Source organism: Oncorhynchus tshawytscha, linkage group LG27, assembly GCF_018296145.1.
Source record: "Oncorhynchus tshawytscha isolate Ot180627B linkage group LG27, Otsh_v2.0, whole genome shotgun sequence".
Taxonomy (NCBI): Eukaryota; Metazoa; Chordata; class Actinopteri; order Salmoniformes; family Salmonidae; genus Oncorhynchus; species Oncorhynchus tshawytscha.
In genome coordinates, this window is record NC_056455.1 from 14,918,451 (window position 1) to 14,936,603 (window position 18,153).

Below are 18,153 nucleotides of genomic sequence, written 5' to 3' on the forward strand. Positions count from 1 at the left end.
AATAGTTCTATACAACTTTTCATATAAACAACTTACCAGTTTCATCAAGTTTGAAAATCTAACTTTTTCACAAATGTGTACCATGAGGAATAAGCGTGATCAGAAAATGGCTGACTGCCAGACACCTGATAGATTCTGCTATCATTCAAACCCACAACACCATAGAAGTCTCATTAAAATGTATATTGATGGTTGACATCTAGTGGAACCCCTAGGCAGTGCAACATCATTAATATCTCAAGGGGATTTCATTGGGGACTCATTGGTGAATACATATAAAGCTCAGATTTCTCACTTCCTGTTTTGATTTCTCCTCAGGATTTTGCTTGCCATATGAGTTCTGTTATACTCACAGACATCATTCAAACAGTTTTAGAAACTTGAGTGTTTTCTATCCAATACTAATAATAATATGCATATATTAGCAACTAAGACTGAGGAGCAGGCCGTTTACTTTGGGAAACTTATTCATCCAAGCTACTCAATACTGCCCCCCAGCCATAAGTTAAGAGCATAAAAATATATACAAATCTTTTAAAGTATGCAACAAATATAAAAGTCTAATTTAATGACAAACAGTTGGAAAAGGAGGAGAAATTGACAAGGAAATGACTATATACAACTTTCATCTTTATTTCTTGAAAATAACACGATATCAAAAGGTAAATTCTGTTATTATTAATACCAGTACAAACATGTATCTGACAATGAATATACAGGACAGAGCATGACGACGATGATGTCTGGAAGTTGAGGATTATAGTTTGAAACTGAAACACATAAAACCTTTAAACACCACATATTACTGTTACTGGTTGATATCCAAGAAACGGCAGAAGAGAAGAAGAGAAAAGAAAGTGGGAGAAAGAGAGAGAACTTAGAGTTTTTAAGGAGGACTTTAGTTTCAGGGTGCACAGTCTGATATAAAGAGACTTGATAACAATGAAATGTCTTCTGCTGTGGTGATTGGCACCAGCCAGCACATCAGTAATAGGACAAGGAGTTTTCCAGACTATTTGGCCTGACCAGGAAAAACTCAGGTCCCTGGTTATAGGCTATGGAGGTTTATCCTGGTCAGGTCACATGGTCTGGAAAAACTCAGGGCCTTAATTGTCACGGTTGTCCTTCCAGTTTAAAAGCATGTGCTAGTGGACAGTCTCCAATAAATAAAAGGGAATAGTGTCCAAGGCACAGAGACATGGCACATAACTAGGACCAGGAGTTTTTCCTAAACACTTGACATGGGCAGTAGAAACTGATTTAGTGTTCTCTGCTCAGGACAACGACCATGTGTGGATGAGTGGGTGGGGTGGTACACTTCTTATCTTTCTAATGTGCATAAATACTATTTATTTTAAATCACTCTTTAAACATCTGTATATAAAAAACACCCCAAAATGACATCTATTATTTGGAATTGAAAAGGCACTGAGGGCATTTTGAAATCTATTTTCTGACAGTAATACCTGTATGACGACGCAGCCATGTAAAAATAACAATTACCACAACAGTATGAGGGATATGTATCGCTGTACTGTCACCAGCCCAAGGCTTAAAGCACTGGCTCCTCAATGACAACAGGAGACTGTTCCCCTCACTCTGCATCATACACGTGTAGGACCAGGAGTTTCCTGACCATGTGACTTTACCAGGAAAAACTCATGGTCCTAGTTACAGTCTATAACGACGATTCAGAGAAGACCCTAGTTACAGCCTATAACAAAGACTCAAAGACCCTAGTTACAGTCTATAACAACGACTCAAAGACCCTAGTTACAGCCTATAACAACGACTCAAAGACCCTAGTTACAGTCTATAACAACGACTCAAAGACCCTAGTTACAGCCTATAACAACGACTCAAAGACCCTAGTTACAGTCTATAACAACGACTCAAAGACCCTAGTTACAGTCTATAACAACGACTCAAAGACCCTAGTTACAGTCTATAACAACGACTCAAAGACCCTAGTTACAGCCTATAACAACGACTCAAAGACCCTAGTTACAGTCTATAACAACGACTCAAAGACCCTAGTTACAGCCTATAACAACGACTCAAAGACCCTAGTTACAGTCTATAACAATGACTCAAAGACCCTAGTTACAGCCTATAACAAAGACTCAAAGACCCTAGTTACAGTCTATAACAACGACTCAAAGACCCTAGTTACAGCCTATAACAACGACTCAAAGACCCTAGTTACAGCCTATAACAACGACTCAAAGACCCTAGTTACAGTCTATAACAACGACTCAAAGACCCTAGTTACAGCCTATAACAACAACTCAAAGACCCTAGTTACAGCCTATAACAACGACTCAAAGACCCTAGTTACAGCCTATAACAACAACTCAAAGACCCTTTTTACAGTCTAACAACGACTCAGAGAAGACCCTAGTTACAGTCTATAACAACGACTCAGAAGACCCTAGTTACAGTCTATAAAAACAGACTCAGAGACCCTAGTTACAGTCTATAACGACAACTCAGAGAAGACCCTAGTTACAGCCTATAACAACGACTCAAAGACCCTAGTTACAGCCTATAACAACGACTCAAAGACCCTAGTTACAGCCTATAACAACAACTCAAAGACCCTTTTTACAGTCTAACAACGACTCAGAGAAGACCCTAGTTACAGTCTATAACAACGACTCAGAGAAGACCCTAGTTACAGTCTATAACAACGACTCAGAGACCCTAGTTACAGTCTATAACGACAACTCAGAGAAGACCCTAGTTACAGTCTATAACTATGACTGAGAACGTCCTAGTTACAGGCTGTTACAAGGGCCCAAGGTTTTTTCTGGTCAGTTCAAGTTATGGGGAAAAACTCCTGGCCCTACAGATGTGTCGACGATGTCCACTAGACTCAAAACCTCCAGTCCACCCCCGGCATTATGTAACCCTGACATTATGCAATCCTGACCAATCCAACAGCATTATCAACTTCCATCGCAATTAAACACTCCCCATTCACCATCTTCAACTGACCCCTCTCGGACATCATCAAACAGAACTCGGACAAATGAATCAACTGCCATAGAATGAATAGATTTTATTTCTGTGTGTCATACTTCTAAATACTTAGCTGAATATCTGTCCTGTGCCTCTGCTGCTGTCGCGATGGATCCAGTACCACACTGGGGCCGAGTGTATAAAGCGTAGGAGTGCTGATCTAGGCTCAGGTCTCTCTGTCCATGTAATCTAATATCTAAAAGGCAAAACTGATCCCAAATCAGCACTCCTACTGGGAATTAGAGTCCCTCAAGGCTAAACTACTCCCTCTCAAAGGGAACAGAAATAAACATTGTAGAACCTTCAGATAGCAGGTCAAATGAACAATGAATGAAGGATGCATTACAGGGGCTATATTAAAACAGATGAGAAATCAATATTTTACCCAAACAAAAGTTTGAGGGCACTTCTGTCACTGCTTGTATGTAATGGGCCTGAAAACACAGCGTTATTTTGTTAACCAACCCGACAGATGAGGGACCTAAAGAACGACAGAATAACTGAAAACACACAGATTAAGGTTGCAGCACATTAATAGTGTTTACTTAGCCTGGTTAAACCTGAATGAATGCAAGTGATAGCTAGCATTTACCCCCCCCTTCATGTAGACGTTAGTCAGAGAGACCGGGTTATCATCGAGGGGCAATGCATTGGCATCAACAGTCCATTCTATGCGTCTGTATTTGGCCATTTGGGGGCGATAAGACTACACTCCTCAGTCCCCCCAGTGTGGGTCTTCTCCCTTCTGTAGAAGGGTTTGGCATTGAGAGTGAGTGGAGGGGAGAGAGGGATGGAAGGATAACGGGATGGAAGGATCGAAGCTGCTTCGGAGGGAAGTGAGGGCTCATGGGACACGGTGGGCAGGGCTCTACATCTCATGGGAGGTCATGTGGTGTTGGGGGAGGCCGTTGGCATGGGCGACGGCGGTGTTGTTTTCGTTGAGGCGGCGGACGCGGTACACCTCATAGTGGATGCTGCTGGTGATGTCCTTGATGTTCTCCATGTGGGTCCTGACAGGGGAGAGATGGGGCTAGTTAGAGGTCAACAGAGAGATAGACATCAGCTGAGGTCAACAGAGAGATAGTTAGACATCAGCTGAGGTCAACAGAGAGATAGACATCAGCTGAGGTCAACAGAGAGATAGTTAGACATCAGCTGAGGTCAACAGAGAGATAGTTAGACATCAGCTGAGGTCAACAGAGAGATAGTTAGACATCAGCTGAGGTCAACAGAGAGATAGTTAGACATCAGCTGAGGTCAACAGAGAGATAGTTAGACATCAGCTGATGTCAATATAAGGGGTTGTAATGATAAATGACACACAGACTGATTTACAGACAAACATACACACACACACACACACACAGACTGACAAAGACATTGTTCAGAAACACATTATCATACTCACACACACATTCACATACAACACACACGTAGATATTTACCTAATCAGTAGATCTCGCAAATAGGCAAACTCACAATGAGCAATGTTCTCAACTGCAGAAAGGAGAGAGAAGACACATGGTAAGCACCTCACGAGGTCAAATCAGACACCAACACACACTGATGCAATTCTCCACTACCCCACTACATAGAACTAGTGAGAACAGTGGAGAGAGAGAGAGAACTAGTGAGAACAGTGGCGAGAGAGAGAGAGAGAGAGAACTAGTGAAAACAGTGGCGAGAGAGAGAGAACTAGTGAGAACAGTGGAGAGAGAGAGAGAACTAGTGAAAACAGTGGCGAGAGAGAGAGAACTAGTGAAAACAGTGGAGAGAGAGAAAGAAGGAGTGAAAACAGTGGAGAGAGAGAAAGAAGGAGTGAAAACAGTGGCGAGAGAGAGAGAGAGAACGAGTGAAAACAGTGGAGAGAGAGAGAGAACTAGTGAAAACAGTGGAGAGAGAGAGAGAGAGAACTAGTGAAAACAGTGGGAGAGAGAGAGAGAACTAGTGAAAACAGTGGAGAGAGAGAAAGAAGGAGAAAAGAAGTGAAAACAGAGAGAGAGAGGAGTGAAAACAGTGAGAGAGAGAAGAGAGAAGGAGTGAAAACAGTGGAGAGAGAGAAAGAAGAAAGAGTGAAAACAGTGGAGAGAGAGAAAGAAGGAGTGAAAACAGTGGAGAGAGAGAAAACAGAACTAGTGAAAACAGTGGAGAGAAGAGAGAAAACAGTGAAAACAGAAAGAGAGTGAAAACAGAGAGAGAACTAGTGAAAACAGTGGAGAGAGAGAAAGAAGGAGTGAAAACAGTGGAGAGAGAGAGAGAGAAGGAGTGAAAACAGTGGAGAGAGAGAGAGAACTAGTGAAAACAGTGGAGAGAGAGAAAGAAGGAGTGAAAACAGTGGAGAGAGAGAGAACTAGTGAAAACAGTGGAGAGAGAGAAAGAAGGAGTGAAAACAGTGGAGAGAGAGAAAGTGGAGAGAGAGAAACTAGTGAAGGGAAAACAGTGGAGAGAGAAGGAGTGAAAACAGAGTGAAAACAGAGAGAGAGAGAAGGAGTGAAAACAGTGGAGAGAGAGGAGAGTGAAAACAGTGGAGAGAGAGAGAAAACAGGAGAGAAAAAGAAGGAGTGAGAGAGAGAGAGAGAACGAGTGAAAACAGTGGGAGAGAGAGAGAGAGAAAGAAGGTGAAAACAGTGGAGAGAGAGAAAGTGAAAACAGTGAAAACAGTGGAGAGAGAGAGAGAAAACAGTGGAGAGAGAGAAAGAAGGAGTGAAAACAGTGGAGAGAGAGAAAGAAGGAGTGAAAACAGTGGAGAGAGAGAGAGAGAATGAGTGCAAACAGTGGAGAGAGAGAGAACTAGTGAAAACAGTGGAGAGAGAGAGAATGAGTGCAAACAGTGGAGAGAGAGAACTAGTGAAAACAGTGGAGAGAGAGAGAACTAGTGAAAACAGTGGAGACAGAGAGAGAAGTCGTTAATACTGACGGCTGAACAAATCCTGTCTGTCTGACTAGACAGTCAGACGCCGCCGGCCACTGGATGATGCGTGTCTGAATTCTAGATAATATCACAGGTCTATGGGCCAACATCAGAACCTGCCACTGCAGACACTCTAGGCTTCCTTTGCAGGAAATGAAGGTTTCCTTTAGGGAGGTTTTAATAGAAGTGGAGAAGTAGTCACCTGTCTCAGTCTGATGGTGATGTAATTAAATACATGGTTGAAATGAGATCATTTGAAGTGTGTGATGACATTTTGAAATGGTTTGCATATAGTACTGGTAGTGATGCTGGAAATCACATCTACTACTGAGAGAGACAAGTGAACATCTATGGTTCTAGAAGTATCTGTCCAATAAAAGCCCCCAGACAACACCCCCACTGAGTTTTAGGATCAGGGGTGTATCTAGTTGTTGACCCCTGGTTCAGACCGATGCTAACCAGGTAACCAGGGGTGTGTGAGTGGAGCACAGTGGAACCCCTCAGACAACACGCCACCAATCCAATGAGTGGCACTTTCAGTGAGGACAGATAGATCTGACCTATAGCCTCCCCTCCACCCCTCTGTCACTATGAGACCAGAGGCCTGTACACACTGCAGCCTCTGTAGAGAGGTGTTACATGCCCTGCCTCCCTCTTCCACACAGACACATTGTAGAGCGGTAGTCTCAGCCAGCTGTATGACACAATCTGTGTCTCTCTGTCTGTCTGTGTTGGGGACGAGTGAAATCATCTGAGGACTAGTCCTCCCCCTCTACTCCTCCCCAAAGCTTCCTTTGTAAATCGGGAGGTGTGGGAATAAAAAGTGAGAGTGAGAAGGGGCTGACCTGGGGAGCTCTGAGGTATCAGAACACACTATATATATTTTTGTAACCTTTATTATAAAGCATTGAATGCATATCATCGTATTGCATCTGCGTAGTGGCATAGAGCAGTATAGTAGATGCACTTACAGAAGTTGCAAACATAGGGAAAATGTTGAGTAGCCTAGGGTCCGGGAAAAATATGGCCTTTTAGAAACATATTTCACGCAATTCCATATCAATTTACATAGCTGAATCTTTTTTAACACAGCACAAATGATAGAAATGACAGGCTGTACTTTGACAGTGACTAACTGAGAATCTGATAGCAATAAAAATCAATAGCTCAGGCCTAGGTCTGTGGGGACACATATTGTCCAATATGAGGAGGAAATTATAGTCCTAAAAATTCTTTACAGTTTCAGCGACTCACCCAATGGTGCAAAGATCACTCACTGGTGATGGCTGATGCACTGGTGCCAAAAGCCACGCCTCTCTCTCTTGTTTTACTTGGACAGATTAGAGTCTGCTCTTTTTAGCAGGAGCCATTTGCATTCCAACCTGTGTTTTTGCAGAAGGCTTGTTTTGTCTGCATGCTGTTTATTCACTTAGATTGGCAGCGTCTTCCCAACTGTACGTTATGCTTTGTTATTGGTCTACGCACAATCCACAGCGAGGCAATTTTAAAAAATAAGCTTTTTATCCTCTGTGGCTAAAGTACAGGCCTTCTAATGGTGTAGTAGGCAGCAGAACTAACGAAGAGGGAACTCAAATGAACTTTGATCGGTTTTATTCACATTTTTACATTGCAAAAAAAATAAAAAATAAATCATGCCACAAGAAGTACAGTCCAAAACAGAGAGGTGCCACAATGCCCCTCAACTCCTTCCGCTCATCTCCTCTGTCTTGTTTAGTCTTAACTGGCCGGTGTACATTAATCAAGAAAGGAAAACTAAAAGAGCTCTTCATAACGTTAGCCTTCATACTGTTAAGGAGAGAGACTACTGCTCAAAGATAAAAAGACAAAGTGCTAAAGCAAAAATGAGAAGATGGAGAAAGAAGAGAAGCAGGAGGCTATCTACCTTCTATGGTTCCCCACTTTGTCTTCCTTCCCAGAAGCCTCCTGCCATTGACCTGGTACTCCTGGTCGCTGCCCACCACAGCAAACGGGATCATCTCCTACAGGACAAAAAAAACAGAGACAGGAGGAACAAAGAGACATACCATGAAGAGTCAAATAAACTGACATTTGATATACAGTGGGGCAAAAAAATATTTAGTCAGCCACCAATTGTGCAAGTTCTCCCACTTAAAAAGATGAGAGGCCTGTAATTTTCATCAAAGGTACACTTCAACTATGACAGACAAAATGAGAAAAAAAAATCCAGAAAATCACATTGTAGGATTTTTAATGAATTTATTTGCAAATTATGGTGGAAAATAAGTATTTGGTCACCTACAAACAAGCAAGATGTCTGGCTCTCACAGACCTGTAACTTCTTCTTTGAGAGGCTCCTCTGTCCTCCACTCGTTACCAGTATTAATGGCAACCGGTTTGAACTTGCTATCAGTATAAAAGACACCTGTCCACAACCTCAAACGGTCACACTCCAAACTCCACTATGGCCAAGACCAAAGAGCTGTCAAAGGACACCAGAAACAAAATTGTAGACCTGCACCAGGCTGGGAAGACTGAATCTGCAATAGGTAAGCAGCTTGGTTTGAAGAAATCAACTGTGGGAGCAATTATTAGGAAATGGAAGACATACAAGACCACTGATAATCTCCCTCGATCTGGGGCTCCACGCAAGATCTCACCCCGTGGGGTCAAAATGATCACAAGAACGGTGAACAAAAATCCCAGAACCACACGGGGGGACCTAGTGAATGACCTGCAGAGAGCTGGGACCAAAGTAACAAAGCCTACCATCAGTAACACACTACGCCGCCAGGGACTCAAATCCTGCAGTGCCAGACGTGTCCCCCTGCTTAAGCCAGTACATGTCCAGGCCCGTCTGAAGTTTGCTAGAGAGCATTTGGATGATCCAGAAGAAGATTGGGAGAATGTCATATTGTCAGACGAAACCAAAATATAACTTTTTAGTAAAAACTCAACTCGTCATGTTTGGAGGACAAAGAATGCTGAGTTGCATCCAAAGAACACCATACCTACTGTGAAGCATGGGGTGGAAACATCATGCTTTGGGGCTGTTTTTCTGCAAAGGGACCAGGACGACTGATCCGTGTAAAGGAAAGAATGAATGGGGCCATGTATTATGAGATTTTGAGTGAAAACCTCCTTCCATCAGCAAGGGCATTGAAGATGAAACGTGGCTGGGTCTTTCAGCATGACAATGATCCCAAACACACCGCCCGGGCAACGAAGGAGTGGCTTCGTAAGAAGCATTTCAAGGTCCTGGAGTAGCCTAGCCAGTCTCCAGATCTCAACCCCATAGAAAATCTTTGGAGGGAGTTGAAAGTCCGTGTTGCCCAGCAACAGCCCCAAAACATCACTGCTCTAGAGGAGATGCATGGAGGAATGGGCCAAAATACCAGCAACAGTGTGTGAAAACCTTGTGAAGACTTACAGAAAACATTTGACCTCTGTCATTGCCAACAAAGGGTATATAACAAAGTATTGAGATAAACTTCTGTTATTGACCAAATACTTATTTTCCACCATAATTTGCAAATAAATTCATAAAAAATCCTACAATGTGATTTTCTGGATTTTTTTTCTCATTTTGTCTGTCATAGTTGATGTGTACCTTTGATGAACATTGCAGGCCTCTCTCATCGTTTTAAGTGGGAGAACTTGCACAATTGGTGGCTGACTAAATACTTTTTTGCCCCACTGTATATTGCAGCAGAGGGACCTAACTGTAATTAAACCAGGTTATCAACATGGATCAACAGAGACCTAAGTGTAATTTAACCAGGTTATCAACATGGATCAACAGGGACCTAAGTGTAATTTAACCAGGTTATCAACATGGATCAACATGTATTAGTGTATTTAACCAGGTTATCAACATGGATCAACATGTATCTTAGTGTATTTAACCAGGTTATCAACATGGATCAACAGGGACCTAAGTGTATTTAACCAGGTTATCAACATGGATCAATAGGGACCTAAGTGTAATTTAACCAGGTTATCAACATGGATCAACAGAGACCTAAGTGTATTTAACCAGGTTATCAACATGGATCAACATGTACCTAAGTGTAATTTAACCAGGTTATCAACATGGATCAACATGTACCTAAGTGTAATTTAACCAGGTTATCAACATGGATCAACATGGATCTTAGTGTATTTAACCAGGTTATCAACGTGGATCAACAGGGACCTAAGTGTAATTTAACCAGGTTATCAACGTGGATCAACAGGGACCTAAGTGTATTTAACCAGGTTATCAACATGGATCAACAGGGACCTAAGTGTAATTTAACCAGGTTATCAACATGGATCAACAGGGACCTAAGTGTATTTAACCAGGTTATCAACATGGATCAACATGTATCTTAGTGTATTTAACCAGGTTATCAACATGGATCAACAGGGACCTAAGTGTAATTTAACCAGGTTATCAACATGGATCAACAGGGACCTAAGTGTAATTTAACCAGGTTATCAACATGGATCAACAGGGACCTAAGTGTAATTTAACCAGGTTATCAACATGGATCAACAGGGACCTAACTGTAATTTAACCAGGTTATCAACATGGATCAACAGGGACCTAACTGTAATTTAACCAGGTTATCAACATGGATCAACAGGGACCTAACTGTAATTTAACCAGGTTATCAACATGGATCAACAGGGACCTAACTGTAATTTAACCAGGTTATCAACATGGATCAACAGGGACCTAACTGTAATTTAACCAGGTTATCAACATGGATCAACAGGGACCTAACTGTAATTTAACCAGGTTATCAACATGGATCAACAGGGACCTAATTGTAATTTAACCAGGTTATCAACATGGATCAACAGGGACCTAAGTGTAATTTAACCAGGTTATCAACATGGATCAACAGGGTTAATTTAACCAGGTTATCAACATGGATCAACAGGGACCTAACTGTAATTTAACCAGGTTATCAACATGGATCAACAGGGACCTAATTGTAATTTAACCAGGTTATCAACATGGATCAACAGGGACCTAAGTGTAATTTAACCAGGTTATCAACATGGATCAACAGGGACCTAACTGTAATTTAACCAGGTTATCAACATGGACCTAACTGTAATTTAACCAGGTTATCAACATGGATCAACAGGGACCTAACTGTAATTTAACCAGGTTATCAACATGGATCAACAGGGACCTAAGTGTATTTAACCAGGTTATCAACATGGATCAACAGGGACGTAGCACAGGTGAGTGGAGCTATAAGCGGTAATGTGAGGGCTTATGGCTAGGGGCAAGTGGGTAAAGTTGTGGACAGATGTGTCAACTCAAATCACCCTGATCTTGTCATTAATCATCCGGTCCTCTGCGTCCTCGTCAAACTCCTTCTGGGGGTACACGTCGATCCCATTGGCCCGTAGCTCTTCCCTGATCTGGGGACACAAAAACAGTTCTGGGTGAGAGGTGAGTGTGAGACTGGCCAGGTAACACAGCCTCCCCACACAGATGGCTTCCTTCTGGAGCTGAAGGAGCAGGGTTAGGGGAGTGACCTCCATGAAGAGGGGAGAGGTTAGGGTAGCTCTGTGACTAGGGTGGAGACTGAAGTGTGTTTCTCATCCTCCACCGTGGAAATGCCCCAGTCCATGGGATGCTGGTCCCTGAGCTGGTTAACTGACTCTCATTTAGTCAGTTCTACAGTGATAGTTTTGTCGTCAGCGGCTTTACAATAAAACACCTAGCCTGCTGGTCCCTGCTGTAAAAAAAGGTTGAGAAACACGACAAATGCATTATACACCCTTGCAGAGACTTGAATACATGAATTAAAAAGGTTATGGGAACACACAAGCAAAAGCCTAACAACCGCAATTAGCCAGACATGTCTGACAAATCCTTTGGATACATAACAGTATTTTGTGAGAAATCGAGACCATCTGCACACTGCTTACAGATTTAGGTGGTGTTAATGTAAATCCCTTCACTAATCTCCCCCCAAATGTTCTGTTGAAACCAACACTGTCCGTGTACGTTTACAAACAGACAAGCACACACACACAAACACACCACCCCCTCACACACCTTAAACTGTTTCTATCCGTTCCTACAGAGCTTCCCTAATGAGAGGGACACTGGTGGGGATCTGTGAGCATGGCTGCTAGAATTACCTTGAAATGAATGCCTGCCCTTTTACTACTTTTTCTACTACAACAACCTTCCATTCCCCTACTTCTAATACTACTGCTGCATCTACTACTAAAACAACCTGCCATTCCCCTACATATAATACTACTGCTGCATCTACTACTAAAACAACCTGCCATTCCCCTACATATAATACTACTGCTGCATCTACTACTAAAACAACCTGCCATTCCCCTACATATAATACTACTGCTGCATCTACTACTAATACTACAACAACCTTCCATTCCCCTACTTCTAATACTACTGCTGCATCTACTACTAAAACAACCTGCCATTCCCCTACATATAATACTACTACTAATACTACAACAACCTGCCATTCCCCTACTTCTAATACTACTGCTGCATCTACTACAAATACTACTACAACCTGCCATTCCCCTACTTCTAATACTACTGCTGCAACTACTACTAATACTACTACAACAACCTGCCATTCCCCTACTTCTAATACTACATCTACTACAACAACCTGCCATTCCCCTACTTCTAATACTACATCTACTACAACAACCTGCCATTCCTCTACTTCTAATACTACTGCTGCATCTACTACTAATACTACAACAACCTGCCATTCCCCTACTTCTAATACTACTGCTGCATCTACTACAACAACCTGCCATTCCTCTACTTCTAATACTACTGCTGCATCTACTACTAATACTACAACAACCTGCCATTCCCCTACTTCTAATACTACAACAACCTGCCATTCCCCTACTTCTAATACTACTTCTAAATCTACTACTAATACTACTACAACAACCTGCCATTCCCCTACTTCTAATACTACTTCTAAATCTACTACTAATACAACAACCTGCCATTCCCCTACTTCTAATACTACTTCTAAATCTACTACTAATACAACAACCTGCCATTCCCCTACTTCTAATACTACTTCTAAATCTACTACTAATACTACTACAACAACCTGCCATTCCCCTACTTCTAATACTACTTCTAAATCTACTACTAATACTACTACAACAACCTGCCATTCCCCTACTACTAATACAACAACCTGCATTTCCCCTACTTCTAATACTACTGCTGCATCTACTACTACTACTGCTGCTGCATCTACTACTACCACTACTACTACCACTACTACTACTGCATCTACTACTACTACTACTACTACTACTACTGATGCATCTACTACTACTACAGCTGCATCTACTACTACTACTACTACTACTGAATCTACTACTACTGCATATACTACTACATCTACCACTACTACTGCATCTACTACTACTGCTGCATCTACTACTACTACTACTGCATCTACTACTACTACTGCATCTACTACTACTACTACATCTAGTACTACTACTACTGATGCATCTACTACTACTACAGCTGCATCTACTACTACTACAGCTGCATATACTACTACATCTACCACTACTACTACTGCATCTACTACTGCATATACTTCTGCATCTACTACTACTACTACATCTACTACTACTACATCTACTACTACATCTACTACTACTACTACTACTACTACTACTACTGCTGCATCTACTACTACATCTACTACTACTACTGCTGCATCTACTACTACATCTACTACTACTACTGCTGCATCTACTACTACTTTCCCTCTTGGTCTGTGATCAAATTATTTATTATGTGATCCACACCACATAGGAGGAAGTGATGTAATGGAGTCCACTGTGACCACATCAGCAGTAAGGGGAGAGGGGGAAGGAGGAGAGGGAAGGAGACGGGAGAAGTTGGACAGAACTTACCTCTAGCCAATTCAAAATTGGGCGAGAGGGAGAGAGACAGAAAAGGAGAGAAAGACAGAAAAGGAGGGAGAGACAGAAGAGGGAGAGACAGAAAGGAGGAGGGAGAGAGAAGAGGGAGAGACAGAAAAGGAGGGAGAGACAGAAAAGGAGGGAGAGAGAAGAGGGAGAGACAGAAAAGGAGGGAGAGAGAAGAGGGAGAGACAGAAAAGGAGGGAGAGAGAGAAAAGGAGGGAGAGGGAGAGACAGAAAAGGAGGGAGAGACAGAAGAGGGAGAGACAGAAAAGGAGGGAGAGAGAAGAGGGAGAGACAGAAAAGGAGGGAGAGACAGAAAAGGAGGGAGAGGGAGAGACAGAAAAGGAGGGAGAGACAGAAGAGGGAGAGACAGAAAAGGAGGGAGAAACAGAAAAGGAGGGAGAGACAGAAAAGGGAGAGACAGAAAAGGAAGGAGACAGAAAAGGAGGGAGAGAGAGGATGACTCCCACAGAACTCCTCTCCAATCCAGAGCCTGGCTTTATAGGTCCTGACCTCACAAGTACTCTATACACACAAAACATCCTCAGTGTTCTCTCATTGGACAGTGACCGAAAGGGCGGCAGTGGCCAAACAACTTAAGAAACATTTCCTGTTGCTGCGGAGAACACAAAATATGCGAGAGAGAGAGACAGCATGCAACAGAAAAAGAGGAAATGGAGACAGATAAAGATGGAAGAAGAGAGAGAGAGCTCACCTTCTGTTTAAAGAAGTCCCTCTCCTCCAGGGTGAGCGTGTCTGCCTTGGCAATGACAGGAACAATATTGACCACCTTACTGAGACGCCTCATAAACTCCACATCCAGAGGTCGCAGACTGGAAGTGGGAGAGAGAAGGGGGGTTTGAGAGAGGGGCTTCATTTCACCTGTAGCTATAGCAGACCTGGGTTCAAACACTATTCAAAATGTCTCAAATACTTTTAGTATTTGCTTTAGCTGAAGAACTGAAGAACCAGGGTTTTCACTTTTGGGACTTTATTGGTTCCGTTGCAACAGGCTAGCTCAATCAAGCCTGGCAAATGTATTATAAATGATCTCAAATAGTATTAGAACCCAGGTCTGTTCTATAGTTCTTGTTCAACGTTTTATTGTTTATTTGGGTCGACAGTGTGATACATCCTAGAACCACCAGAGGGCGGTATCCTCCAAGAAATATACCCATAGCGCAGCTGTCTGAGGACGACAAGCAGACATACAGTACTGTAGATTCACATGCATACTCCATGTACAAGCTAAACCTACTGTATATCTGAGACCCACATCAGTCAGTGCGTGTCTGTCACTGTCAATTAAACCACACTGCGCTGAGCCTTATCCACCATAGAGCAGTTGGTTGGAGAAACCCAGTCTTCCATAAGTGTGAAACTCATCCGTCTGTGGTTTGTGCAGCTGACGCTGGCTCACAACACTGCACTATAAACAACTGCCCATTGATGATAAAGACCTTTGGGTCAGACAGATGAGCACACACACACACACACACACGACACACACACACGACACACACACACGACACACACACACGACACACAACCTCTGTTCTCATATCGCTCCCATTAGAGTATTAAACATTAGACTAGAACAGTTGTTGGACATGTGACAGACATCCGCAACGCTGGAAGAACATGAACCGCTGCTCAGGCTATATCGGGGGGGGGGGGCACAATATGTTAAGGCTCTCGCTCTTGTACATCACGACCACAGAAATGAGGGCAAAGCCAGCAGTCCACCACAGCACTGGACCCCGGACCATTGCAACAAAGCGTAGAACCATCATGGGGTAGATGCAGAGGAGGAGCAGACATAACACAGGAGGGAAATTCAATTAAAGGGTAATAGCTGTATACCGTAGCAACATTATTTTGGGGGGTGGGGGGGTAGCTCTATATGAATCTCAAATCAGGCCCAGATGTTTGAGCAGCAGAAACACCAGAGACAGAAACTTGGAGCAGGGAGGCAAACACAGGCGTTTGTTTCAAGTCCTGGCGAAAGAGAGCGAGAAAGACATTTTTTCCAGTCATGGAAAACGGGTGTTATGGGACGTGTTGCAACTCGCTGCCTGTGAAACAGGAAATGGATGGGGGTCTGGAAGAGTAAATGTTTCCACATCTGTCTGTCCCTCTGAGCTGCAGGAGCAGAGGAGGATCCACTACAGGTCAATCCAGAACTGTGGTGAGGGGTAGTAGAACATGAGCTGTACGTTCAGACAGACACTCAGAGACTAAAACCCGTACTCAGAGAATCCCCATTCTGTCCGGGAATCTGGCCCATACATAGGCTGTATATGTTACACAGAAGGGCACAGTATGACGTTGGATATCATATCTGATATTTGAATGGCAGAGCACGGGGCATTAGATTATTGTTATAACTAATGTGTATCAGAAAGTCATGCCAAACTCACTGTGTCCTCCTCCTCTGTTTTCTGTTCTGATGATTCAGGGCTATTTGAGTAGGACTCTCCCTATGACTCACTGCTTATCTAACATAAATCACTCTCCTTTTTAAATCTCCCAGTTGCATATTCTCTACTGTTCAGGGACAGCAGGGGGCAGCAGCACTGTTGCACTGACACTGTGCATGTGTGTGTATGACAATTATTGTGATTGATTACATGCCATTTTTGATCACTCAAAAGGCATGACAACTGTATAGGACGATAAAAAGTGGAAAATCCAAAGAATGAAGTTTAGCTAATAATCAGCTTGACACTCTCCCAGCCATATCTAAACATTCACCTGAAACATTCCACACATTCATACCCTTAAGTGTAAAGTGTGTGTGTGTGTGTGTGTGTGTGTGTGTGTGTGTGTGTGTACGCATATGCCTGCCTCACCAGTGTCCAGTAGGGGGTATGAAGTAAATACAGCAGTGAACCCTTGAGTCTGGAATCCTCTTCTTCCTGTTGATGTTGATCTCCTCCTGAAGGTACTGCTCATACTGGGCATTAATGAACTTCATGATGGGCTGCCAACTGTGGAGGGAGGGAGGGGAAGAAGACAGGAAGTGGAAGGAAGGGGAGAGGCAGATTAAAAGAGAAAGGGGGAGTTTTGGGGGATGGATAGGGGGAGACAAGTGAGAAAGACAGGAAGAGGAAGAGAAAGAGGATGGATGAGGTCATACACAGTACTGTGTACACTAGTCATCTAGATGAGATGTATGGGGTAAGCATTTATATTAACGAGAGAGTACCACTCAAAAGTTTGGACATACTTATTTATTCAAGGGTTTTTCTTTATTTACTATTTTTTACACTATTTTCTACATTGTAGAATAATGGTAAAGATATCAAAACTATGAAATAACACCTACGGGATCCAGTCATTTAAAAAAAAAAAAATCTGTATATATTTTATATTTGAGATTCTTCAAAGTAGCCACCTTCTGCCTTGATGACAGCTTTACATTTGTATTGTTGTTGGTTACTACATGATTCCATGTGTGCTACTACATAGTTTTGATGTCTACACTATTATTATACACTATTACTTCTTATATACACCTTAGCCAAATACATTTAAACTCAGTTTTTTACAATTCCTGACATTTAATCCTCTTAAAAATTCCCTCTCTTAGGTCAGTTAGGATCACCACTTTATTTTAAGAATGTGCAAAAAAGTAGTTTTAATGAGTACAACCTAAGTGTATGTAAAGTTCCGACTTCAACTGTGTGTGTGTACCCATACAAACACAAACACACACACGATAGATATATACAGTTGAAGTCGGAAGATTACATGCTCTTGGGTTGAAGCCATAAACTCATTTTTCAACCACTCCACACATTTCTTGTTAACAAACTATAGTTTTGGCAAGTCGGTTAGGACATCTACTTTGTACATGACACAAGTCATTTTTCCAAAAATTGTTTACAGACAGATTATTTCACTTATAATTCACTGTATCACAATTCCAGTGGGTCAGAGGTTTACATACATTAAGTTGACTGTGCCTTTAAACAGCTTGGAAAATTCCAGAAAATTATGTCATGGCTTTAGAAGCTTCTGATAGGCTAAATGACATCATTTGAGTCAATTAGAGGTGTACCTGTGGATGCATTTCAAGGCCTACCTTCAAACTCAGTGCCTCTTTGCTTGACATCATGGAGAAATCAAAAGAAAACAGCCAAGACCTCCATTTTTTTTATTTATAGAACTCCACAAGTCTGGTTCATCCGTGGGAACAATTTCCTAAAGCCTGAAGGTAGGTACCCCATTCACCTGTACAAACAATAGTACGCAAGTATAAACAGCATGGG

At 42.3% G+C, this 18,153-nt stretch overlaps 1 protein-coding gene across 1 annotated transcript in view; it reads right to left on the minus strand.

The window, feature by feature from the left end:
• Positions 1–609: 609 nt before the first annotated feature.
• Positions 610–18,153, minus strand: part of sept9a (septin 9a) — a gene marked incomplete at its 5' end in the record, with an annotated part of 124,692 nt that continues 107,148 nt past the window's right edge. Inside the window, 6 exon segments of the mRNA XM_042307287.1 lie at positions 610–4,031; positions 4,467–4,518; positions 7,836–7,932; positions 11,237–11,332; positions 14,595–14,712; positions 16,732–16,869. Coding sequence (XP_042163221.1) covers positions 3,890–4,031; positions 4,467–4,518; positions 7,836–7,932; positions 11,237–11,332; positions 14,595–14,712; positions 16,732–16,869 — 643 coding nt within the window.